The 27,340-nt window shown below is 24.8% G+C and overlaps 1 protein-coding gene across 7 annotated transcripts; it reads right to left on the bottom strand.

Moving 5' to 3' along the window:
- Positions 1-1,187: 1,187 nt before the first annotated feature.
- On the bottom strand, positions 1,188-27,340 carry LOC145845588 (osmotic avoidance abnormal protein 3-like). 7 transcript variants are annotated; one of them, XM_082952760.1, is made up of 21 exons: positions 27,224-27,340; positions 26,334-26,385; positions 25,224-25,322; positions 24,241-24,399; positions 22,548-22,694; positions 20,428-20,529; positions 19,352-19,541; positions 17,409-17,549; positions 15,694-15,862; positions 15,368-15,510; positions 14,331-14,351; positions 13,028-13,209; positions 11,862-11,985; positions 10,237-10,283; positions 9,100-9,153; positions 7,024-7,107; positions 6,263-6,733; positions 5,432-5,542; positions 5,186-5,345; positions 2,472-2,693; positions 1,188-1,542 (listed from the first exon to the last, which is right to left on the bottom strand). In XM_082952760.1, exons 3-21 carry the CDS (start codon positions 25,293-25,295, stop codon positions 1,334-1,336), a joined length of 2,808 nt encoding a protein of 935 aa, XP_082808886.1. In that variant the 5' UTR covers positions 25,296-25,322; positions 26,334-26,385; positions 27,224-27,340; the 3' UTR covers positions 1,188-1,333. The 7 variants fall into 7 exon arrangements, with proteins under 7 accessions (XP_082808886.1, XP_082808888.1, XP_082808887.1 ...); XM_082952762.1 differs by lacking the exon at positions 26,334-26,385; XM_082952761.1 differs by lacking the exons at positions 26,334-26,385; positions 27,224-27,340 and adding an exon at positions 26,313-26,319.

Raw genomic sequence — 27,340 nt, 5'->3', positions numbered from 1 at the left:
AGTGTTGTTTTCATTATACCATGGTTTAGTTTTACTGTAAACTAATTATAACGTAAGTAAACTTAAGTGATTTTGGTTGTTACTAATTGCTTTTTTATTAATCTCTTGATTACTTTATAAATAATTAATTAATATATAAGTTTGTAAAATTTTATCTTTTGTTAGTTTTGTACTCTACTGATGAGAATTGCTCGAAATATACCCAGTTTTATTGAAATTGTGTGTCTTGTATATTTTATTGTATAACAATTTTTAAAATTTTTCGTTCAATTATGCATAAAATATAGCCAAACTTACATAAAATTAACTAGCTTTAGCCTGTGTTTCTGATAACTTTTTAGTTAGCCTAAGGGAATTGAAATTTTAATGTGTATTATAAAATACGTAAACATATAACATACAGTTATTTTTTAAAGTGTTTATCTGGCTATATTTATTAAAAAATGAAAACATACTTAAACTTAGAACAAAAACAACTGGATTGAAAACCTGTGCTTATATTAAACGAAAATAATGAAAGAAACAATGAAAATTCGTGAAAGGTAGTATCTTAAATGTTTTACTAACATCTTTAGCGTTACTACCTTTTTTACAGTTAAAAACCACAAAAAAAGTGCAGAAAAAAATAAATTAATGAATTAATGAAAAACTTATATATTAGCAATTAGTTAAATAGGCAGGCAAGATAAAAATAGTAATTTAGTATAATAAAGTATAAGTTGTATGTGAATACCTTCTAGGAGAGTGTAAAAACTTAACAAAAATAAAAAAAAAATTATTGAAAGTATTAGTATTGAAAGTACGTTTGTATATTAAGAGGCTTTTATACTTAAATGTATCATAAAATTTAAACCTAATGTATCTTTATTGTTTTACAATTTTTATATCGATTTATATAATTTTTTTTATTGCACTTGAAAACATTCAATAGTATATAAATATAACATATTTTAGTTTAAAGTTTTATACACTTCAAAATTTAAGTTTAAAAATAATTTAATGCAAAAATAAAAACATTTTACACAGTTTTTATAAAATATAAACAGAAGAAAAGCATTTGTAAAGCTTAACAGTTAAACATTTGTACATTAATATAAATGTGTTTATTTATAGAATTAAATTTTTTTTAAAGTTTTATGAGTGAACAGTTAAATTAATTCAGAAAGGCAATCATTTATAACAACTGTGTTATTTATAACAACTATTAAGGTGAATGTATGTGTTTATTAAAGGTGTAGAAAAAAACTAAGTGAGTTTAACTAAGTTTTTTTTATTTAGTTTTATTTGCTTTAATAAAAAAAATAGAGATACCATTATGGCTTTGTAAAAACACTCAAGGCCAGCCTGCAGAGTTTAAATTATGTTTAGAAGATTTTTTCTTTCGTTTTTGTGACGTCATATTAAGCGCTTCTAGCTTATGAGGCCTGCGAGACAAAACGTCGTTTTCGTGGTTGTCATGGAGATACCTGCAGTTGTCAGGATTGGCCATTAGATGGTGTTGTTGTTGAGCAGGTGGGGGTGTTGGGTAAAATCTGCTAGTTGCTGTGATATAATTTGAGTTAATCTCAAAAATATTATTATTATTCTATTAAATATGTTTAATTTAAACCTGTTTGTAATGCGTAGCAGTATATCATTTGTAGAAGCAACTAATTTAAAAATGTATAGCTTTAATTAGTAACAGTTATAATTTACAAAAAAAATAACAACTATATATGCTTTAAATTTAAAACATCCATAAAAAAAAGATACTAAATGATTTTTGTTACAAATAAAACCAAAAAACTAAAACAGATAAATATTTATATTTGAATTTTATTTAAAAATTAAGACTGATGCTTTTATGTTTAAATTTTTATATCATTTATATGTTTTTTTTACAAAATATTGAGTTGTCATTTAAAGTTTAAAGTCTTTTTAAAGCTAAAAAAATACATCAGTACTTACATTAGTATTAATACCGATCGTGGAGGTAGAGAAAACTAAAAGATACAAACTTTTTTAACTTGAAGTCGAAGTTGTTCAGAAAACAGGAAGTAAAAAATATAACTTTTAGGCGCCTTTTAAAACTTGTTAAACGTATTAAAATAATAACAAAATAAGCTTTAAATTGTCTGGTATAAAAATTCAGTAAATACACAAAAAGTTATTTGAAGTAATTTGAGCTGTTGTTGGTAACAACTCTTTGCGAATGAATTGATATTCGTTGTTAAATACTCAAGTAAGTTTAATCAGCTTATTTTTAAATTAGCCTATCAATTTATTTTTATAAGTCAATAATAATATATTTTCCTATGAAAACATAATAAATTTAATGAAGATGTATTGACAGTAATAATTATTCTAGTTGTTCTAGTTTTATACAACTATGATTTAAATACAACCACATAAAACAGTGAATATGAACTTATTGATCGACCATTTCAAAAAATTTAATTAAACTTATCAAAGGTATCGATTTAAAAACAAACTATTAGTTCCCCTTCCAGGGTCTGAATGGGCTGAAGAAGCAAGTATGTGTCCCAACTGGCGTTTCGGTTGAAAATAGTTCGAGGCTTCGCGTCCTCTTAATTTTAATAGATATTTGTCTTCTGTTAAAGTATCCCCTCTAAGGTGGTCAGACCTTAAACCAGACAGGTCTGTGATTTTTTCGGACGAACGACTAATTGTAGCTGCTTTCTGACTTATGAAACCTAAAATAGTATTAAGACATTTCATTTTTTAAATGTAAATAATAAAACTTGAACTTAATAAGAGCAAACATTATTCAAAAAGGGAAAATTATTGTTCCTGATCAAATTGTTTAAGAAAAGTAGTTAAAATTAATTTTTATTGTATATTTAACAAGCTTAAGTATTCATATACGTTTTAAAAATATAGTAACTAAAACTTATACAAGTATTAATGACCGCATATCCAGTTTAAAATCAAAAATAAACCTATAAAATTCTGATAAGTAAAAATGTAAAAGAAAAAATACTAAAAAATGTTTCAAAATTAGCTTAAAGTTTTTTTTAAATAAAGGTATGAATGAAATGAATTAACAAGAATAAAACAATAATAACATTTAAAATACCTAATTTCTCTATTTTAAGTAAATTAATGCAGTTTGAATAAGTGTTTAATTAACAATTGTTGATATATAAAGTAATTTTAAAATTGTCGTTAGAATAAGATATTTAATGCAAAACAAATATAAAAAACACTCTCTCAAGTTTTTCTGTGATAGTTTATACGTATTACACTACTTTTCGTCAGAACTTAACAGTAGAACAAATTTAAAATTACGAATAGTTTTTTAAACAAAAACACAAAAAGTTAAAACTAACAAAGTGATAAGCACAATAAATAATCAGTGTAAAGTAATAAATAATTAAACTCAAATACTGCTAACGGATAAAAAAAGGATAGTTTAACTAAAAAAAGACACTTTGTAATCAAATTCCTTCTGTTTGCACAGTTCTGGTTTCTCGAAAAATATAGAGATAGCCTCCAACTTCACGAGATCAAACACACTATTGCAATGATGGATTATTCTAAATCTGGATATGTCATATTTCCTAGCACAATCTCTATTAATTATTAGATGTTCTGCAACTGAAGATCTTTTTGCTGCGTTTTCTGTTGCTGTTGTCTTAATTTCAGGTTATTGTTCAATGAATTTCAAAACACAAGCAGGTAGATGTTCTTTTATCCTGTTTTTTAAGTGCCTAGAGGTCTGACCGATATAGCTCTTTTCGCAAGAGCAATTAAACTTGTACACTATACAACTTATGTCTTAGTCTGGTATCGGGTCCTTCAACTGCACTTTTAATAAAGATTTTGAAAGAAATATAACTCTTGGAAGCACTTGATTGTAAGATGTTTTTGTTATGTCTTTTACTTTGCTCTCAAATACTCGTGATTTTTCTCCAATATAAGGTAGTTTTAAAATTGCTGGGAACTTCTCCGGTCCATATAGCCAAGGTTGATTTATGTTACTGTGGTGTGATTTTATCACCCTCTTTATCAAATCTGGTGGGTAACCATTTTTTATTAAAATTTCTTTTATTCTTTCAACCTCTGAATGAAGTAATTCTTTCGAACAGATGTACTTCATTCAGAGGTTGAAAGAATAAAAGAAATTTTAATAAAAAATGGTTACCCACCAGATTTGATAAAGAGGGTGATAAAATCACACCACAGTAACATAAATCAACCTTGGCTATATGGACCGGAGAAGTTCCCAGCAATTTTAAAACTACCTTATATTGGAGAAAAATCACGAGTATTTGAGAGCAAAGTAAAAGACATAACAAAAACATCTTACAATCAAGTGCTTCCAAGAGTTATATTTCTTTCAAAATCTTTATTAAAAGTGCAGTTGAAGGACCCGATACCAGACTAAGACATAAGTTGTATAGTGTACAAGTTTAATTGCTCTTGCGAAAAGAGCTATATCGGTCAGACCTCTAGGCACTTAAAAAACAGGATAAAAGAACATCTACCTGCTTGTGTTTTGAAATTCATTGAACAAGAACCTGAAATTAAGACAACAGCAACAAAAAACGCAGCAAAAAGATCTTCAGTTGCAGAACATCTAACAAATAATGGAGATTGTGCTAGGAAAAATGACATATCCAGATTTAGAATAATCCATCATTGCAATAGTGTGTTTGATCTCGTGAAGTTGGAGGCTATCTCTATATTTTTCGAGAAACCAGAACTGTGCAAACAGAAGGAACTTGATTACAAAGTGTCTTTATTTAGTTAAACTATCCTTTTTTATCTGTTAGTAGTATTTGAGTTTAATTATTTATTACTTTACACTGATTATTTATTGTGCTTATCACTTTGTTAGTTTTAACTTTTTGTGTTTTTGTTTAAAAAACTATTCATAATTTTAAATTTGTTCTACTGTTAAGTTCTGACGAAAAGTAGTGTAATACGTATAAACTATCACAGAAAAACTTGAGAGAGTGTTTTATTATTTGTTTTGCATTAAAAATGAATTAGCTAATAATGTTTGAAGAATAAGATATGTTAGTTATATTTGTAATATGAATATTTAGGTTAATTAATCCAGTTTCACGAAGTTTTAATTAATAATTATAATATAAAAAGTAGTTTTAAAATTATTGTCAAAATGAGATATGTTAGTTATATTTATAATACGTATATATTCAACTTGTTTTTGTATAATGACCTTTTTCACTCGTGTTGGGTAATTTTGTTCTGATAAGTAGAAGTTCAGGGAGATTCCACTTGTTTAAGTCCTCGTCAAAACTAGCTTCGCTTTTAATTTTGTCCATATTACTATAATTACAATCTCTTCGGACTGTAGGCTGGATCTTATTCAAAATCTCCTAGGTTTTTATTCATACTTTATTTTTATATATCATTCACTTTACGTAAAATTAAACATTAAAATTTAAATCAGCCATAAACTAACGTTCAGCAAATTCAGTTCCCTTTCTTGTTTTCGAATAGTAGTTAAATACTCCGACCTGTCACGCTCAAACTCATAGTTCAAATCTTCTATCTCCATTGTTAACGCTTCATTCTAATGTTAAAATTCAACAGCTCATTTTAATCCAAATACTACAAAACTTTATAGATACGACGATTAACGATAAACATAATAAAATAAGAAAGCTTTTTACAAGTCTATACTTATTTATAAACCTTTTAAATACATTTTTAATTATGAAAAATTTTTAAGTATTATGAGCTAAAGCTTTCATCATTGAATAAATATTTAAAAATAAGTGATTTTTTATTGATAGATAAAATGTATATAAACTAATAAAGGGTTGCCAAAAGTTTTTTTGTAAAATTCTTTCAGTTTTTAAAAAACACGTTTTTTGGTTCATTTATAGTATAAAATTAAGCTTAAGTTATAAAAAATACTGTCTTTAATTATATAAAAACATTGAAATGGTTCAGTAAAACTACTTTAAATGTGCTTTTTAATGAAAACATTTTTAAATGATACAATTTTTTTTCTATGAAATATTTTTCGTATGTAATCGAAATTACTTTACTTTTTAGTGAAAAACTCTCAGATTTTTTAGTGATTTTTGTTCTAAATTCAAGGTTTTTTTTCTTCAAATTTTCCCAAATTTCAGGTTTTTTCCCTAAATTGTTAAAATCTAGGTTTTTCTGAGATTCCAGGTTTTTTGGCAACCCTGTATATAAATGCTTTGATTTAACAGACACAGATTTTACTAAAAAAGTAAAAAAAGACACTTTTTTTTGTAAAAAAGTTACCCAATTTTCATACCTTCTTTTTTTGTTTTTGAAACAGTTTGTCTTTAACTTTTACTTGCTCACTCATGTCCTCATAAACACCCATTATGACGTCATCGTCGTCATTTAACTCCATTCTTTTTGCCCTTCTCCCTTCTAAATGTTCTTCCCGTTTCTTTCGTCTTCTTTTTACCTCTTCATCGGACACATTTTCTCCACCAACCATGTTCATTTGAAGCTGCTGCAGTCTCTTTAACGCTTCTTCGTGCTGGCGAACTATATCTTCTTTTGAGATATCATCATAAGGAGTGGAAACACTACTTTTTGCAGCTGTTTCATCATGTTTTAAGACGTCTTCTGAAGTTTTGCTTGAAGAACTTTTGAGATTTTCGATTTCATTTTCGGTAACATCTTTTGTTTTCTTAAGGTCAGCTTCTTTTATTTTTTGCTCATCAACTGTGTTTTTCTCGGGTTGACGTATTTCTGGTTTATTGTCTTCCACTACCTTTTTGAATGTTTAATTAAAGGCTTATAACTCAAAAAAAATGTTATAATCAAGCTAATATAAAATGAACAATCTGTAAACTTAAAGCCTGTTTTTGTTTTGGTTTTTAATTATAAACTTTGAATAACGTCTACTTAAAACATTATAACAATTTTCTAATCAAAAAATGGTAGTTTTAGTTAGTAAACCGGGTTTTATGAATACCAAACAACGATAATAAACATGGTTGAAATGTAAAACTTACAATTATAATCAAACTTTTTAAATGAAAAATTAAATTAGTAAATAACCTTTTTAAGTCCTTCGACAAAAACATCGCCAATTTCGCGAGGACTTTTTTCAGTTTCTAAATCTTTGACATCAGGCATAATACTCTGTAAAAATTAACACTAAAAAAAAATCATACTTAAATAAATGCATATTAAATTAAGAAGAAAAATAATTTCAAAGCACTAAGATATTTAAGATTTTAATTTAGCTTAATAATTTTGTTTTAACTTAAGAGTTGAGAGTTCAGTTGTTACATACTAACGATCCGAACTTAATTAAATTATTAAATAAATAATAACAACAATTTTTAACTTATTTTCCAAATAACTTAAAAAAAATTCCATATGACGTTTTGCAGACTTGATTAATCTGAAAATGTAAACACAACTACAAGAGAATAGTAAAAATGTAATCTACAGGGTAGTAACGCCGGACAGTGCCAGATCTGGCCATAACTTGCTAAGATCTGGATCTAACCAAATTTTTTGTTAAAAATATTTGTTTCCGGTTCAAATTGGATGTGAATTTAGAATAAAGTTTTGGATCCGGCACAGCTTATTACCCGGATAATAAAACAGCCAGTTTTGCATATTGCATTTTTTTTTGCTTTTACCTCATGTCTTTATCTCACGAAGTGTTAAACATTAATATTCAAAACTACATATTAAAAAATGAAGCTATTTTAAAACGGTAAATAGAAAAAAGATTAAAAGCTTACAGAAGGTAAACATATAAATAGTTTAGTAGACGTATAGACTTTTTCTGCACCGATTAGTGAAAGGAGCTTGCTAATAACCGCAAAATGGCGATCTTCTATTTAGAAAATAATCAAAGAAAAAGAAGCAATACATTAAGAAACCTAAGCAACAAAGAAGTCATATAAATTATATGTTTAATATTTTTTCAACATACATTTATAAATTCATCATTTTTTATTTCTTATTTTTCATAACCTTGTTGCATCACAGTACCTGTATTTGGTTTTAGTGTAGTGTACTATGTTCATGATTATTGCTTTTAGGAACATAATACGTTTGACTGATTTCGGGTGATAGCGAGCCTACTACTAGTAGTTGCTTGAAAACATTTAGTCTTATTTAATAAATACTTTTAATTCATTAAAAAAAATCTAACTTCCCTACTTCAAAAACACTTTACATATTTCTCATGTAAAAACGAGTAACATTATTTAAAGTTTAATGTATTTTATTTTACTTTTATCAGGGCAGAAGTTGTGTGATATTATGATATTTTTGTTATCTAATAAACAAATATCCTAAAAATTTTCAAAAAATAGTTTGCGAGCCTACTATCAATTTTTAAAGACAAAAACAACATCCTTAGACAAAATAAGTAAACTACAAAATGTTTTTGAACATATTGGTTTTTAGCTATATAGTTTATTTAAGGTTATCTATATCAAAAATAATGCTTTTTTACTATCCTAAATATCTTTACACATCAGCATTTATATTGAAGCTGTTATAAAACTTTAATTAATTGGGTTTATTTGTTAAACAGTCATAGTTTCTACATTATTTATTATAAATACTAAAATTAATAGACCAACCTTTATTTTACAGTAAATAGTGTTTAAATACCTATGTTTGAATACGTATGTTTTTTATACAGTTTTTAGTTGTTGTAAACTCTAGAATAGTACTTAAAATTCAAATATCTATTTATACTATTTTATTTTTATTATGATATTACTATAGAATAAAACTTATATGTTTTAATTTATCAACTCAACAACAAATTTATTTAATATGTGTTATATAATTTAAATGACTTTATTTTTTGTATATACATTTAAAGTATAGATATACTTATATCATACGTTATGCTTACTAAATTACTTTTTCAAATAAGCAAATTAAAACAAATTTAATAAACACAACTTGACATTAACTCTACTATATATGATACTCTCAATCAGCACTTTTTAAATTTCAAAATTCCCTAGAACTACATATTTAATTATTTTTGTATGGACAAACGTCGTAAGTATAAAAAGATACAAATAATTTTACAAAGTAATGTAACTTTTAAAACTATAAGGTTTTAAACAAAATATTCAAACTACTAAAATATACCAGATGTCTATTTTCGCTAAATCCTGAAGATGTTGTTCTGCTTGAAAACTCGACCTTTAGTTAAGATAAAGTTTAAGGATAAATCAAAAAGAAAACAAATCAAAATAATCGTAGAATTAAAAAAAAAAAAAACAAGCATGCATGCATGCCTAAGTAGAGATTAAAAGAACAACTTTTAGCTGAAAACTTTTGTTATGACATTTAAAAAAAATTAAATAAGTTTAGGTAACGAGACAAACATCATTAAAAATAAAAAAATACAACGCACAACATGAAACTTACATCATTGCATATGAGAAAGTATTAACGATTCTAATCTCTAATTCTTTGAGAAAGAACGCTATTATAAAAGAGTAAAAGAAAAAAATATTCAATCTTATTTAAAAAACATTAAAACAAAAATATTACAACAAAAGTACAACATTTATTCCACGACAATAACAAAAACCTCATTGGTTCTTATCCCTCTTCTGTCACTCATTTTTCTTTTTAAAGAAAGCTGAAGTGCATGGTTGTAAACAATCTCGCTAAGCTTAAGCATAAAGTTTGCTGACTGTCGAAACACTCTTAGGTCTCCCTGTGAATCTTCATTGGACTCGATCGAGTCTGCTGATTTGCTCCTACGCACAGGCACCGGGAGGAAACTTTTTCTTTCATCCCTAGTGCTTAATAAGGCTCTCCTAGGAAAAGTACTGATAACGTCATCATCTGAGTATGACATGATTACCGAATTATCAGATAATTCGTCAGATGACGTTGTCGTGGGAGAAGAGTTAGCGTCGTACGAAGAAGATGATGAATTTTCATAGTTAAAAGAGTTTCGTAGCGTGTAGAGGTGCGCTAGCTGCACAAAAAGTCACAAGTAGACAACTTTACATTACAATCTACTCTCCTTTAGAACTATATTTTAAACGATTAAGAACTATTAGTTGAAAAGTTAATTAAAGTATTATACAATATACATATAGAAATGCTCAATAGTAATATATATAAATAACAAAATGTACATTGATATCAAAATAATAAACTCCATCAGACTTCAAAGCTAGTCATAAACAAATTTTACAGATATTTTTTTTTACATTGTATAACCTAAATCCTATGAAAAACAAATGAGTAAACTTGTAAGAAACTAACTTCTTGAGTTATTCGCTCCATTGTTAGTGTTTTTTGAGTCGCAAGCCCTGTATTTAGAATTATTTTATTAATTAGTTTTGGAAACAATGTTTCAGCAAATTAACAAGGCTATAGCATAAAAAAGCAGTCAACTTACAAGGCCTTAAAACAATTAAATTAAAAAAAAATATGTTTTTATAAAAAACAATATACACCTATGAAAAAAAAAAAAATCTATATATTTTCTACTACAAGACCTTGCTACCACTTTACTAAAAAAATTAAGCACTTTTAAATAATTTTATTGTTCATAACTCAAATTAAGGCAGTAAATTTAGCCTGTAATTACATCGTTTAAGGGCATTTATATATTTTATTAGGGGGGGGGGGGGTTAACCTTGATTTTTACAAGTTGATCTTATTTTATAGAGTTTTATCTGAGCTATCAGATATTTTTAACTGCTTGAAAAATTTCAAATTAACTTTTGAGATATGAGCGGTCAAAATCGGTGACCTCAATAGGTTCCTAATGGAAGGCGCAAACTAAAAACGCGAAAAAAGACCATTTCACTAAAATCTATCTCTTCCTTCATTTTTTAAGCAATCTTTTTCAAATTTTCACACAGGGTTGCCACTTGTTTATTTTTTAATTTTTTCCAGGTTTTCCAAATTTCTTCCAGGTTTTTAAAAGTACACATTTTTGGGTCTATTTTTAGTTAAAAGTTAAGTCTAAGGTAAGAAACTGTGTTAAATAGTATAAAAACATTTAAAAGATAATGTAAAGCTACTTTAAATATATCTTTTAATAAAAACAATTTTAATGATAACAAAAATTTTTTATTTGTATGATAGATTTTTTAAAGTCAAATCGAAATTTTACTACTGAACATGTGAAAATTGTTAAAATTCCAGGTTTTTCCAGGTTTTTTAAGAATTTTTGTTCACAATTCTAGGTTTTTCCAGTTTGTTTTTCAAAATTTCTCAAATTCCAGGTTTTTTCAGGTTATTTTTGTCTAAATTGTCGAATTCCAGGTTTTTCAAGGTTTCCAGGTAAAGTGGCAACCCTGTTCACAGAAAGTGTAGTATTAAATTTTAAAAAGATTAACCGCAGGATTTTTTTAATTTTGAAAAATAAAATTTTTATTAAAAAAAAACCATCTATTTTTTTTGTTTTTTTTATCTAAAATTTTTATTTTAAAATATATTCCAACATTCAAAGTCTTTTAAACTGTAAAAAGAAACGTTTCCTGAAATTTTGAGATCTCTATCTCATATAACGAAGGAGAAGATAAGTTTTTAGTGATTTTTAAAATTTCCAAGAAAAATGACCCCGAAAAACTTGTGGTCTATAAGTTTGTATCGGAAACTTTTTATAAAAATTACAATATCTCAAAAGTTAAATAAGAGTTTTTAATTCTATTAAAACTGGCTTGTAGTTTGTACTTTAAGCTTTCATTTAAGATTCAATATTATTTTTAGTAAAAAATATGTCGGAAATGAAAACCAAAGCTAACTCTGTAAAATTAGCTAGAATCCCATTAAAATATTACCCACTAATTGATTATTTTTAGAAGTTAAGTGGTACTAAAACTACTATCTACATAAGAAGTAATCGCAACAAGTTTTCATTGAAATAAAATTATAACCTTCTTGTTTAAGGTGTTGTTCATACTGTGTTTTCAGTTGTTCAATATCTTGCTGTAATTTAATATTGCTAGATTGTTCTTTTTCGTATTGCTCTTTTATTGTATTTAGTTTGTTTTCGTATTCCTATTGAAAATTTAGGTAAAAAAACAGATGTTAAGTAAAGTGTCTATTATGTAACATTATAGGAAATATTACTTTTAAACAATAGAAAATTTATATTGTTATACTTTACAACAAGTCTTGAACACGTAATAAAGATAAAAAGTAAACTGCACAGACACAAAATAAAGATAGTAAAAAATTAATTTATTTTTTTGTTGCAAGCGAGCAAAAATTACTTAGAAAAAAGTTTTAAACAATTTTCGACTTTTAGTAGTAGTATTTTATTGAAAACTAGTCTATATAATACAATAATGTTTTTTACTGTAGATGTTTTAACAAGGTTCTAAAATTTAAATCAATTAAATTTTATTTTAGTAGTTGAAAAAACCCTTTGTAAAATACTTGTTCAATACTAAAATGTAATAAACAAAATCTAAACCTTCAAAAACTTAACAAACATTTTTCTAAGAAAGACAATAAAAGTTATTCAATAATTACAGGGTTGCCAAATATTTTTGGCAAATTTTCTCCAGGTTTTTAAAATTTCTTCAAGGTTTTTAAAGTTACGTGTTTTAGGGTCTATTTTAGTTTAAAATAAAGTTCAAGGTAAAAAATGTGTTAATTCTATAAGATAAATTTTTTGTGTCAAATCGAAATTTTACTACTTAACATGTAAAACTTGTTTAAAATTTGAGGTTTTTCCATGTTTTTTAGTGATTTTTATTCAAAACTCCAGGTTTTTTAGTGAATTTTGTTCAATATTCCAGGTTTTTTTTCAAAATTTCTCAAATTCCAGATTTTTTGGCAACCCTGTAATTATCAATTAAAATGCTGCCTATTTTTAAATTGTATTTTGTTTTACTTTGTATAACCTTTTAAAAAATACATTTTAATATTTCAAATTAATTTTAAAATTTTGAAACTAAACAGGTAAAGTAGACTTCAACAAAACAGTTTAAATTTCGATAGAAGAAGTAGTTGTTTAACTTAAAACAAATTATAGAACCAATTTGAAAATAAGTAGCAGATAGCACTACACTAAAAAGAATTAAAAAAAGGATACCATTTTTAGTTTAACAGCTTCTTCTTTTTCCCTTTTCATGCTTTGAGCCAACATTTCTGCTTTTTTAATTCCATCAGTATTTAATGTTGTTGACTGCGATTTAACACCAACATGCAAAGTAGCCTCTTCTTTCATTTGAGATCTAAGCTTGATCTGAGACGGAGATTGCCCAGCAAGTAAAGCTGTGTTTAAATATTTTGACTGCTTTGATGAAGTACATACTTAATCTGCTGCAGATTGATATATTGAAGCACAGTTTAGTTATACAAGGTCAAAACTCACTAAGCCAAAACTTTTATAAAACTTTTAAAACTTATTGTAAAAATGTAATAATAAGAAAGTATTTTGTTTAATTAAACGTTATTCAATATTTCAATATTTGATAAAAAAAGCAATATTTGATTGTTTAATAAGGTTCTGCACTTATCAATATTTAAATAACTTTAATTCTTATCCAAAATTACTTTAAATAATCTTGAATAGCTTCTTTTATTTAATTTATTGAGCTAAATTTTATTAAATAAAAAATTAAAACTAAAGTAAAAACGCTTAAAATGAACTTAGTTTCAAATAATATTAGAAAATAAATTAAAAGGCTTAAAAGAGAAAAATAAAAAAAGCTACTCTGTACTTTACCACAAGTAAAAATAAACTAACATATATTTCCAAGTTTGGTGAGTAAATTTAATTAACCTGTGGTGCATAACAAACAAAACTGCTAGTAGTAGTACAGAAATATGTTTTATTTTAGCTCATTAAAAAAATTGACTTTTGAAAATAAACTTTCGTTAAATCTCCAAACGATTAGTTAAACATTAGTGCTAACTTCTTTAACTTAAAACTGTTCAAAAACTATTGTTTTTAAGTAACTAACAATTGCAAAAAAAATAAAATTATAAAAAAATAGCTGTCAAAATTAAGCTTACACCAAATGAAAAATTTTAACTTAAATCATAGTCATATTTTAAAATCTAACTTTGTAAACAACGCTAATGCAACAACTGAGTTTCAAAAAACTAATTGTTAATGTTTTAATTCGTGTAGAATAAAACAAAAGCTGTGATGTTATCATTTGCTATAAAGTAAAAAAATTGACAAAAAGTAAGTTTTTATTGTAAAACAAAATTAAAATAAGTTTTCTTAAAAAATATTGATGAAATATTTTATAAACTTTAAATTAAAGGTTAAGCATCACTATCTCGTAAAAAAAAATTGTAAAACATATTTACAGCAAATAATGAACATAAAACATTGTGCTGTGTTAAACTAAAAAAAGTGCTTCTAGCAACAAAAGATAACAAACCATCTGAAGCATAAGGTGAACCTGAATGAAATTGAAAATGATTCGTTAAGAATGTGGTTAAATAAACATGTTTCTAAATTTAACTAAATTTTTTTATAGATAATTAATTTTTACTTTAGGATAAAACGTAATATTATATTAAACTTACAAGTTGGTTTTTAGATTTAAATCTTAATCCTAGCTTTAAGTTTATTTATACGACATTAAAGGTTTAAAAATGTGAACATAACACTCACATTGATTAAAAACTTATATTTTTTATTTTAATAAGGTATACTTGACAATTTAAAATTAAAAAGGTTAAAAATTTATTAGATTGAGTTTAAAAACGTTAAAAAATACATAGTAGTTTATTGAAATAAAATGAGTCTTTTTAACTTAATAAACTTTTATTAATTTTATAATAAGTACTTTTTATTTATTTCATTTGTGTTAAGGTTTGAATGCAGAAAGTGACATATTTTATTAAGATTTATATAATTGTTTAAACAAGATTAATCTTTTGTAAGACATCAGAATAAACTAAAAAAATAGAATTTTAAACCTTAAATAAAACTAAAAAAAATTTATTAGTTTTTAGTTTCTTAGATTCTCTAACAGTCAATACTGACGCTTTTCTACTAGGTTAAAATCTCAAATTTTGATTATTTAAACACAAATATATTATATAATTTTTTATTTTGGTTTGTAAGATTTTAAACTCTACTTAACTTTTTTATCAAAGTTTTATAGTGTGACATATATTAAAAAAAAAACATATGTCAGCATTAACAATAAAGGGAAAAATACAAAATAAAAGTTTTAAAAGTATTCTTAAAACTTTTTATAAAATTTTTGACAGCTTTCATTATCATAATAAAAGACTTCGACTAATTAGATGACTTATAGCATTTTTAAGATTAAAGCTTTTTTTTTAGTTTTTCTAATGTGATTATGATGTCAAAATGAAACTAAATGATGAACACCATTAAAATGAATGTAAAGGTCTGATATCAAATATAGTTATTTAATAAATTTACTTTTTGTAGCCTACTAACCTTTTATACCGTCAGCACCAAGTTGTCCGGCCAGTAAAGCCCTCAACTTTTTTATTTCTTCCTGGTACTCACGGAGCAAGGCATCTTTCGGATCCTCGTTAATTGTTGGCTTGTTTTTGATATTCTTCGCCCGATTTGCATATCTGTATAAACTAATGTAAGCAAAAAAGGGCTATAAGGCAAGTTAAACCTTTAATTTAGAATTTCAAAAACTTTTCAAGCTGTTTCGAAACAGATATTTAATTGTTTTGGAAATTTTGTATAGAAATGGGCTTAAAAATTATTGTTCAACTTGAAAGTAAGCGCAGTAAATTGTTGTAAACAACCTCAAAGTACTCAGTGTTTCTTCGTAGTTGTTATCAGCCGGAGACAAACATGCAACCATTAGAGTCTTTGTGTTTCCACCCAGCGAGTCTTGCAATAACCTCGTTAACTTGCTATCTCGATAAGGAATATGTTTTGATTTACCATCAACAAGTGCCGATATCACATTTCCTGTCAGTTTATTCGCTTATACTAATAAAGAATTGAGGTGACAGATACTTTCAATCTTCTAGCAACTACTAGTCAGAAGTCGTATTTTACAAACTACCTAACTCAATTTAAAATATACTTATTTTTTTTATCAAGCATTTGTTAATTTATGGATAAAATGTTACAGCAGTAAGATTATAAAATTTTCTATATAATAAATGTGGAAGGAAAACAGTTTTGTATTTTAATATAATTTAACTTAAATTTTGTTGAACAATATAGTGAGTTAATTAACTTGAAGCTTACTTCAAACAGTCTGTGTTTCTTATTATTTTTAATCTAAACTACATAAAATTGAACTTTTATGAAATTAATTATTAAAATAAATTTAAACACTAGAATAGTATGATTACTTATGTGCATCTATGAATTTGATGGTTTAGCTTGGCTAGTTTAAATTAAAAGTTTAGAAAAATTCAAAAAGTATGTTTGTTATATACTTTTTTGTAGTTGAATAATAAAAAAACTTTTTTACACTAGTATCTTCTCTTTAGGTTTATTTCTAACAAGCATAAACACTTTACAAACACAACATTTAGATCTATAACAACTCAATTTTGCAATAACATAAGTCATATAAAATAAAACTGCCAAAATCAAAAATAAATACATGCTTTTGTTTCTACAGAAAAAAAAGAGGATTTAAAACACCATTAATTATTTATTTTTTGAATTTCCACACACATGTTTGAAGAAAGTTATAAAGTATAAACTTTTAAAAGTTAGCAAAAACTAAACATATTTATAACGTATTTGATTATTAATTGGCATTTTTGTAGCTTAAGTATCAGATACTGATAATTAAGATTTTTGTATGTTTACTTTTGGTAAGTAGTTTTTGTGTTTTAATTGTTGTCATTTGAAATAGTTTATGACAGATATAATGACTAAAAAGGCTTTTATAAAGTAGTTAGTAGTAATCAAACTAAATTTTTTTTTCTAATAATTATTTAAATTTATCTACATTAAAAAATTTTTTTTTTATTACCCAGGAATAAAAATCTAAACTACAATTAACTATAAAATTCAATACAAAAAATATCGATAAAATTCAAATGTGTGTAAAAAAGGTTTGTAATATTTGAAGTACACAAATTTATAATAGTTAATGAAAAACATATTTGTAATTAAGTCTCAACTGGATATATTTTATTTATCATAAAAAAAACACAGTAAAAACGTCAAATTTGTAGGAAGAGCATAAATAACTTACATCTTACAAACTTAAAAGTAATTGAAAATGTTTAATATACTTTAAGCTATTTGCAGTAAACATAATAAATTTGTAATTAAAAAACTATCTTTTAACCAGAAATTATTTTGGGATTTTAACAAATAACAAAAAAAACTGTATATGAAAAATAAAAAATACTTCTTAGATAAATTAAAAAAAAATCTAGTAGTAATAACTCAAAAAGTTATAATTGGTGTATTTATCATGATATGTTAATATAGTTAACGAAAAAAGCTTTCAAAAGTATAGTAGACTAGATACGTAGTTACAGACCTAAAGCAGACAATGACAAATTGATTTTAGTCGCCTCTCTCAATCTTTCTCCTGTTGCCCCCGTTTTTCCTTGGCGTTCACTACCGGCCAAATCAACCAAATTCAACTTTCCTGCCCGAATATGATCTCCACCGTCTATTCCTAATGAATTCAAAAAGTTTATTTTGTATTTTGCACTGTAGTTTTTTATCATATAAACTTGTCTTTTAACATCTAAAATCGTGTTATATTTTAATAAAAAAATAGTACTTTTAGTATTTGTGCTTAAAGAAAAATACTTATATAGACTGAAACATTTTTTAACTTTACAGTGTATAAATTCGATATTTTCAGTAAAAAGTCTTCTAAAAAAATCAAAGTGTATAAAATGCATACTTTTTTAAATGTGTGTTGTAAAATTTGATAATATTTCATAATCATAATTTATAAAAAAAATTATAATGGTTATTATTTTACAAAGCTTAAATTTACGAAAAAGGGAAACTTATCAGTGCTTAATTTTTGAGTCCTAACAATTTATAAAACAAGTACTACAATTTTTAAAAGAAACTTAAAGTAAAACTAAACTAACTGACATTATTACAAAAGCTTTAAAATTAGTATTAGTAAGGTTTTTAAATTAAACGTATTAGACTATTGACTTTAATTGTATGTGATTATACTAAATCTATAAGTAGTACGATAAAACTAAAAATTTAGCAATATCCGTAAAAGTATTGCAGAAATGAACTTAATATAAAAGATATAGAACTCTAAACATAGTTTAAAGTGGTGTAAAAAGAGTATATAAGAAAAAAATGTAGTGCTTTACTTAGTGTTTTATTAAGTGTAAAAATACTGAATATAAACCATTTCACTATCTTAGAATTAGGTACAACCACTCATTTTGTTAACTTCTAGTTTAGTTACACAATACATTTTCATAGTGTTAATATACAAAATACAGCCACGTCAGAAACAATAAAAACTTTGAGTTAAAAACAAAAAGAAAGGACTCAATCAAAATTCAAACTGACTAATAAATGATGAGTTATTTACTACTTTACTTTTAAGAAAAAGTAGTTTATAATTTTGTTAGATTTAAATCCAAAAATACGATAAAATGTAAACAGTAAAAAAAAAAAGGAACTGTGTACAATTCATCCTTTAACTCGTAGTATTTTTAAGTACGAATCATCCGTGTTTTGAAATTATAATTATTTTTATTTGATTATTTTTATGCTTTATTGTCACAATGTTTGAAAACTCATAAGAATTTTAAGTCTATAAATTATTTAACAACCAACTTTTTAAGAATTAATAAGATATGCTTGATTACTTTTATGCTTTATTCTATTACAACTTTATAAATTGCAAAAACACTTATTAACTAATGCTCGTTACTTTAAAAGTTATACACTCAAAGTTCTTTAGATCTATAAATGTGTTGCTTGCATCTGATGAGCTGTTAGCAACAGCGTAACAATTGTTTTGTAAAAAACACAAGCTGTACATTGTTACATTATGCAACTGACAAATAACGTAGCAAAGTAAAATAAAACTTTACATGCAAACATTAGTGCAATACATAAAAATTACCTTTAAGTATCTCCACTGTTTAGTAAACAAAAAAGTAAAAGTTATTTTCAAAAATTCAAATTGTAACGCTGATTTTACATAACAATATTCACACTTTTCACTCCATATTATAAACAAAACCTACTTATTGTTTGTAATCTATTTCTGTATTTGTAGTCAGTAAATAAATAGAAAAAAATAGTACGAATTAGTATTCTTCATATAGAGAATTTTCTTAACTAACAATAAAGTTATTTAGTGAAAATATAAAATTTAAATTTATATATTTGTATATTAAAAACAAACTCTAAAGAACTAGTTTGCCCTATAACTATGCACATTTTTTAAGGTAACTTTTAAAACAGTTTAATAAGTTTTTTAAAAACCAGTGTCGCAAGCTTCTAAGTAGATAGTGAAAATAGAGTGACTTCTAGAAGAATCTGCGTTCATTAAAGTAGCACCAGTGCTTCTGTTTTTCCACCCCTGTGCCATGATCTTCTCACAGTCTTGCACATTTCCAACTGCCTTTTTTAGCAACCCTTTTACGTATATACCCCTATCAGGATTCTGTTTAACCTTAAAGTGAATATTAAATTTTTATTTAATCGATTAATAAATAATGAACTTCACACGACCAACAACAACAGCATCCGAGACAACCTACGACCAGTTTCGTCTTAATTAGGACTCATCAGGCTTTGTTGATGATGGCCGAAATAGATATTGGTTAAAACTGATCAAACGAACACAGACTATAATCTCACAATAAGCTAACAATGTCTGAGACGTTGGGCTGTGAATGATTTAGCTGTGTCAATTTTTTTAACTTAAATCACAAACGGTCGCTTCAGTACTTTATACTTAAACCCGCTTGGTAAGATCACAACAGCAGTTTCTCGCGACTATGCCTGCCTGATAAGTCCTAATTAGGTTGTCTCGGATGCTGTTGTTGTTGGTCGTGTGAAGTTCATTATTTATTGTTGATTTTCAACTTTGTTGATGATGGCCGAAATAGATACTGGTTTAATCGATTAAAACATGTCATTTTGAAGATATTAGAACTATAGAAATAGAACATAGTTATCAAAGTAACTTTCAATAAAGTCTTTAAGGCAGTAAATAAACTTCTTACTAATCTTTAATTAAAACGATGTATTTCAAAATAGTATTAACAAAAACCAAATCAAGTTGTTTCTGTTTAGAAATTTTATATAATAAACCTAACTTACTAAGTACTGTATTGTACAGCTTAAGTTTGTATAAAAAACTTATTATTTTGCTTAGAAAACTTTTTAATTTGATTGTTATAAATTTTGTTAAAGACTATGTTAGCATTTAAATTCTTACTTGAAAAAAAAACCCTATAAAACTTTATTTTTATAATAAAAAGACAACATCTAAAAATCCAGAAAATAAGATATACATTTATTTGAGTAAAACTTTTATAAGTTCAAAAACTAACCTCGAGTTTGTCTTTAATATTTTTACTGAGTAAGTCTCTCACTTCTTCGTTATAAATCTCCAAATACGAGGCATGTACCAAATACTTAGTGTTCTCTGCAATCTATACAATACAATCTAACAAACACCACAATATGATTCGATTGGTAGTATATCGTAATTTTAAGAGAGTTGCTATTATAATAAAAATATATTTCTAGTTAATTGAACTAGCTAATTCAGCTATTTAATATGTTTAAGGAACTTGTTGCGTAAATGGACTTACAAGACCGCACGATTTTTTATAAGAATGATAACAGACTCGGTCTATATTGATAGTCGACAGTAGTAACTTGGCGAAAATCTAATCAACGATTATGTTCGACAAAGATTTTTTATGAGCATCAATAACTTATTTTACTGACAAAAAGCAGGCAAAAAGGATAAGGTCGTTTTCTATATCTATTATTTCTAATTAGTAAATAATAAACCTAGTAACATTTGCAGCATTTATCTTTTAAAATAGTAACTACAAAAAAATTATCAAAAAAGAAAAAAACCTGATTGTAATTTTCGAAAAATATGTAAAAAAATTCTTAAAACTTAAAGAATAATGGTTAAAGTTTGTAAGAAAGGAGAGACTGTTTGATTACTTACTATCAAAAACTAATAACGATTAACCTTTTTTCCACTTTTACAGTTTTCACCTGATATAAGTAACTTAAACTTTCTAAATTTTATGTTTATATCTCAAAAATTTATATTAATTTGAATAATATCTGGCGTGTGAGATAAAATTACATGGCAGCTGAGTTAAAACTAAACAAAACTAGACCAGCTTGTTAATTGCATGTATGACAACATATGTAACCTTTAACGTATATAAAGGTTCGAAGTCAAAAATTTTGGTAGGTTTTTAATGAAAGGACCAAACCAAAAAGATGAAAAAAAAACCATTTCACTAAAAACTTATCTTCTCCAAAAATTTTTCAAGTAGCTGTTCTCAAACTTTTTCAGTATTAACTTAATAATATACAATCATGTTGACTAATATTTATAATTGAAATTTATCTTTTGTTTTCTTTAAAAAATACAATTATAATTTTTTTATTTTTGGTTATAAAGTGTTTTATTTTAATTGTTGCAAAAATATTTTTTATAATGCAAGGATCATTTCGTGAAAATTTAAAAAAAGTTGCTTAAAAAATGAATGATAAACTATATTTTTGGTAAATTTTTCAAAATCAGAGAAAATCAGCAAAGGAAGTTAATTTATTGGTTAAGGTCTTAATTAAAAAAGTAATAAATTGGCTACAACTTAAAATTAAATTAAAGTCTTTATGTTCTATAAAAATTAATTTATGGTATACAGTTTGAATTTTTAAATAAGGGTCATTGTTACCTTATTTAAGAAAATGCTGGTCTCCAAATGACCTTAATCTATTTAAAGCTTTTAAAATGTTTTTTAATCACAAAAATAATAATAAATAAACCTAGAAATTTATTATAATTTAAGTAAACTTTTTACTTATATGAATAGCTTAGAAATCATCAAAACTAGTTATAAATCAAAAAATAATAATTTTATATTGTTTTAATATAGCGTTAAAAAACTGTACTATTACAAAATCGTGTTTAGAAAGACATTGACATTTTTATAAAAACTAAATATAAAACAACAGTCAATAAGTAAACTTTTTATTGGACTAACTGAAAACTAAATATAAAATAAGAGTCAACAAATAAGTTTTTTATTTAACTAACTGATAACTAATACTTCTACGGAGTTATGAATCCAGTTCTACAAAATTTCAAATAGAACTGGCTTATTCGAATTTCATACAAATACTAATTTTTTAAACTGTCAGTTAAACTCGTTACCCAAACTAAACATACTGAAAACAATTATTTTGATTTGACAACAGGTCTTAGTAGTCTGGATTATAGTTATATGATTAAATGTCTTATTACTTAATTTTTGATGGAAGTTAAGTACTAACACTATAATAGATAAAAAGGACTAACTTCAGAACAAGTCTAACAATAAAAAACCTAGTCTTGAAAGTATAAAGAGAATGATCAACAAAAATGATTTTACATTTGTTCGTAAATTAGTTTAAGTTGATTTAAAAACAAACTAACAGAAACAGATTCAAAAATATGTTGAAAAGCTCGTGGTATAACACCTCTCTGATTCTGAGGATTTTCAATTCCTTGCATAGTGAAAGATTTACCGCAACCAGTTTGCCCGTATGCAAACACTGTTCCATTATATCCCTCAACGACACCCTAATTAAATAATATTGTTTAAAACAATGTTTTAAAATTTAATATCAATTTTTATTAATTACTAAGAAGAGTGCAAATTCATAGATAAATAGTACTAACAAAGCTGTATTGTGTTGAACAATTAAAAAAAATCTAAAGTTAAAATAAAATGAAATTCAATATAGATGCAAAATTAAAGTAATTTTAATAATAATAGTTTAGATAAAATAAATATTTTACATTGCTGCCATTTAAAGTAACAATAAAGGAAATAAACTGACAGACGACTTGCTTTAAACTTTAAATAAAAACAGGTAAAAGGCAAACTCCTATAAAACTAATTATTAGAAAATAATTATAACTTTATTTCAATCATATATTTCAATTTTGTTATAATCATATAAATTAATATTGTAACACTACTTTAAAAAAATAAACCAATTTATAAAAAAAATGTAAGAAGTCTTAGTGAATTTGGTAACAAGGTATTTCCTTTTACCTATTGTTTTTCTTATGTCTGTTGTACACGCTGCATTTAACCCTATATTAGCTTTAATTATTTTACTGTACACTTAATTACTATTTGTTCTTTAAATGCAAATATAAACATAAATATCAGATTGAAACTTCGCTTGTGTTTAAAGTTTTAATACTAAAAGCTTTACAGTTACTAAGCGAACTATTTAATACTTTAGAATTGCATGTGTTTTTTTTATTAGCCTTTTAAAATTAAGCTATTTTACTGGTATATTTTTTGTCTTTGCAGATTAGTTCTTTACAATAAATACTTGCAAACGAAAACTGTTATGGAAAAAAGCAAGTAAAATATGTAAATTTTTCTATGTTTTTTTTTTATTCATATTCTTAAAGTTTCCTTAACTGTATAGCAAGTAATATTGCTCCAGTAAGATAAATTTATATTAAAACTAATATAGCTATATTTTTGACTAAAAGTTCAATAATTATATTTGTTGCTGCTTTTCGTTGAAACCTAATTGGGTACAAAGTTAAATATATAAAATTAACAATAACATTTAAAAATGACTTTTTATACATATGATGGGAAAAAGATAAAAAACTACAAATCTGTAGTAAAAAATTACTTATTGTTACTACTTTTAGACTAATCAACCTAAAAAATTTACAACATTTTAAAATTGCAATACTATATTAAAAAGTTCTAAAAATGTTATTTGTCAATAAGGTTTAACAATGAAATATCAAAACGAAACAAATTCATTTAAATATAACATTAATTGTTAGTTAATAAATTCGATACTTTTCAAATTGTTGTTGTTATATATATTCTAATAAATTTGTTTATACAAGTAAAATTAAAAGTTTAGTTTAGAAAAAAAAGATAACTTACAACTTATTATTCGCTTATTAAACACCATATCGCTAGAGTCTTAACAAATATGAGGTCTAAAAAACTACAGCACACAGATAAGCTCTTTAAATTTTTAAAACTTGTTTTTATTGAATCGTTTGATAAACTACAGTTTAAGCATAAACTATTTTTAGCTTATACGTTAAGGAGATATAATAAATTCAATTTAGCTCAAACCTCTACAAGAGGGTAAGCGATGTCATTGTAAATTTGTTCGGTGGTTGACTGCATATAATACGCGCCATCAAATGTAAATTGTTTCGGTTCGGTTGAAGCGGATTGACCAGGTTTTTTAAGCGTACAGATTCCTCGATCTTCATTAATGTTCACAACAACCTACACAAAAAATGTTATACTTTTTTTAATAATTTGAAGTACATAATGTATATTAATTTTAAAACTTTGGTTTAATAGTTAAGTACTTTAAAGTAAAATAATTCAGGATTTTTTATAACAAATTATATTCGATTGTTATTTTAAAGTTATATTATATTTTAAAATTTTATCAAACTTTGTCTAAATGAATTCACTTTATGAGAATTATAAATTTAATTTGATGAAACTGTGCTGTATTTAAACATTTAATTTGGATAAATTCCTTCAAAATAAAAGCACTTGATCACAGTAATTTAGTAAAATTAATTTCATAAAAGTGAAATAGTTGAGATTAAACTTAAGCTTAAAACAAAACACGGATAACTTTTATGACAGCTGTTTTGGTAATTTGAATACAAATTTTTCACAATTAAAAAAAAACATATTGCAAAACTTTGTTAAAGTTAATTACACGACGTTAATTACACACTTTAAATTAAAGTTAAGTGTTATTAATTTGATAAAGTGAAGTATTGTTTCAAAATGTATGGTGCTATTTAAAAATAAATGATACAAGGTTTTGATCAAATTTAGGCTTCATCAGAAAATTAACAAAAAATTAAAAACTGAAAAAGAAAGCTTACAAAGCAAACTGTTTAAAAAAAACAAATAATAACATAGTTTAATGAAAACAATAAAAAATGGTCTAAAATTTGATTTTAAAAAGAGTTTTCAACAGGATGAAATTTTTTTTTATAAATTTAGAAAAAATTGTTTTACTTTATTTACAAGTACGAGATAACCTGAAATAAATTCTCTAAGTGTAAAATAGTGTTAAAAGTTACTTGGCAATTTAAATTTGTTTCTCTATTGTTAAGAGGACGACATCTCACAATTACTCTGACTGCTTCAGACATTTTTCTTTGAAAAAGTGATTCCGATCTCTAATTTTTTTTATTGATTGGTAAAAAATATATTACTGTATGTTAATACACAAAAAAACTAATATATGACATCTTATTCACGAAAAAATCAATTATAACCATATATTTAAAAACCTACAACACTTATACTATTATAAGTTACTATAAAAATTAGAAGTTCATTTACTACAAAAAGTATACTTTTAACATACAGTCCCTAACAATACTTATGTCACTAGTAAACAATGTTTAACATCTCAATAAAAAAAGAGCTAAATACTTGATAACTTTAGATTTTTTAACAAAAGCTTTTACTTGTCTACTAAAAGAATCAGGTAAAAGCTTTTATTGAACTAATTGCTTTTTTTTTTAAACTAGTAAAATATTTTATAAAACTTGATACATTATATATTTACTATCACCAATGATAAAATAACAAAAGAATATGTTTACAAATAAAAAGGAATTAATTTAAATTCAAGCATAAAGGAATTATTCTCAATTATCATTTTAAACAAATATTAAGTTTTAATCAATATATAAATCTATTTCTCAACTAAATTACATTTTTACAAGAAAACTTTGAAAATATAGTTTCAATAATTACATTTTAGTTTCGTATATGTTACTAATTAATATGTTTTTGAAATACTCTATGAGTTTTAAAAACTTCTTAAACAATCAAAATATTTTAATAAAAAATATTTATAAACCTGTGATGGCTGAAGTTTAAGCATCTTTACAGGTTTTAATGGTTAATATTTGAAAACTTAGTATTATTTTTAAGAAAAAAAAACAGACTGAAATTTCAAAAATAAAAACTTAATGCGACAACAATTTATAGTTTTGAAATAAAATTTTGTTAATTTGAATTGATTGTTAAAATTCGAGTGCACTTATAAACTAATTGATGCTATTGTACTCATATTTATTAAAGTCAATTGTAATAAAGTAAAAAAGGCAAGCTATACACTTTTTTAAAAGCACAAAGTATTTAGAATTTAAACAAACATAAATAATAAATGACTGTACCGTATGTTTCAGTGCTTTCCTTTAGGACTTCATAAAATTTGAATTTAAATACCTAAAAAACACAGATTTAATAAAAAAAAAATTTAATTGTTTTGCATTGTAGAGCAAAGTAATTAAGTGTACAAAGTAAATAAATAAGTTTTTGCTTTGTGATTACATGTTATGTATTTATTTTTTGGCTGGGTAACAGTTCAACAATTTATTTTAACTAAAAGTAGCTTAAAAAGTTGTTTAAATTTTAAATTTAAGCTTGAAAAAAAAGTATTTTGTTTCAACTGCATATACTTAGTTTAAATTAATACATTGTACTGATATATAAAGTGTAATTATTTCTTTCATTGAATAAAAAAATTGAGTAATTTTTTGACATAAACAAATACTTTTACTTTGAAAACTTTTTAAGTTGATTTTGAATTTCTTTAAATTCAAAAAATATAGTCAGTTCAACAGAATTTAGTATGAATGTTTTATCTAAAATATAATACATAAGTTTTTATTTATCAAAAAAAAAGTATATAAAAGTAGCACTTAACAATTTATTAATTTTAGTGCAGTACATTTAAAAAAACTTTGTAAATAGTCACTACAAAAGATAAAATATTTCAAAACCACATTTCCTGTAAAGAATTTAACATAAAATTGAAATATTTTAAAAGTAACTTATAATACATATCTAAAACATAGAATAAAATTTTAATAATATTTCAAATATTAGGTGAAACATATAATTTTTAAAAAGCAATACATTTGCTTTTTAGCTTACAAATAAAATAAGATACCTAAATTAACTTGGTACCAAACAACAACTCAAGTTAGACAGTAACTTACATTGAAATATCAAGCATAATACTAAGCAGTGATCATTAGTTAAATATTATTACCATACTAACACTTTAGCTTTTGATTATTACTGCTATCCACTTCATGGAGTAAGTTGGTTTTATTTTAGTTTAAATATGACCAACTTGATATAGATAATTCCTAATTTAAATGGTTTTAAATAATGC

Source organism: Thalia democratica, chromosome 1 (assembly GCF_965202585.1).
Source record: "Thalia democratica chromosome 1, ktThaDemo2.hap1.1, whole genome shotgun sequence".
NCBI lineage: Eukaryota > Metazoa > Chordata > Thaliacea > Salpida > Salpidae > Thalia > Thalia democratica.
Note: the sequence above shows the minus strand (reverse complement) of the source record. Positions and strands in the feature narration are given on the sequence as shown.

Coding starts and splice junctions, on each gene's coding strand:
- LOC145845588 (XM_082952758.1), bottom strand. CDS start 26,038: ATGCTTAAACTTCAGCCATCACAG. Junction 11,986..13,027: donor AAGCTGTTAAACTAAAAATG/GTATCCTTTTTT, acceptor AATTTTCAATAG/GAATACGAAAACAAACTAAA. Junction 9,154..10,236: donor TGGAGCGAATAACTCAAGAA/GTTAGTTTCTTA, acceptor TCTTAACTAAAG/GTCGAGTTTTCAAGCAGAAC.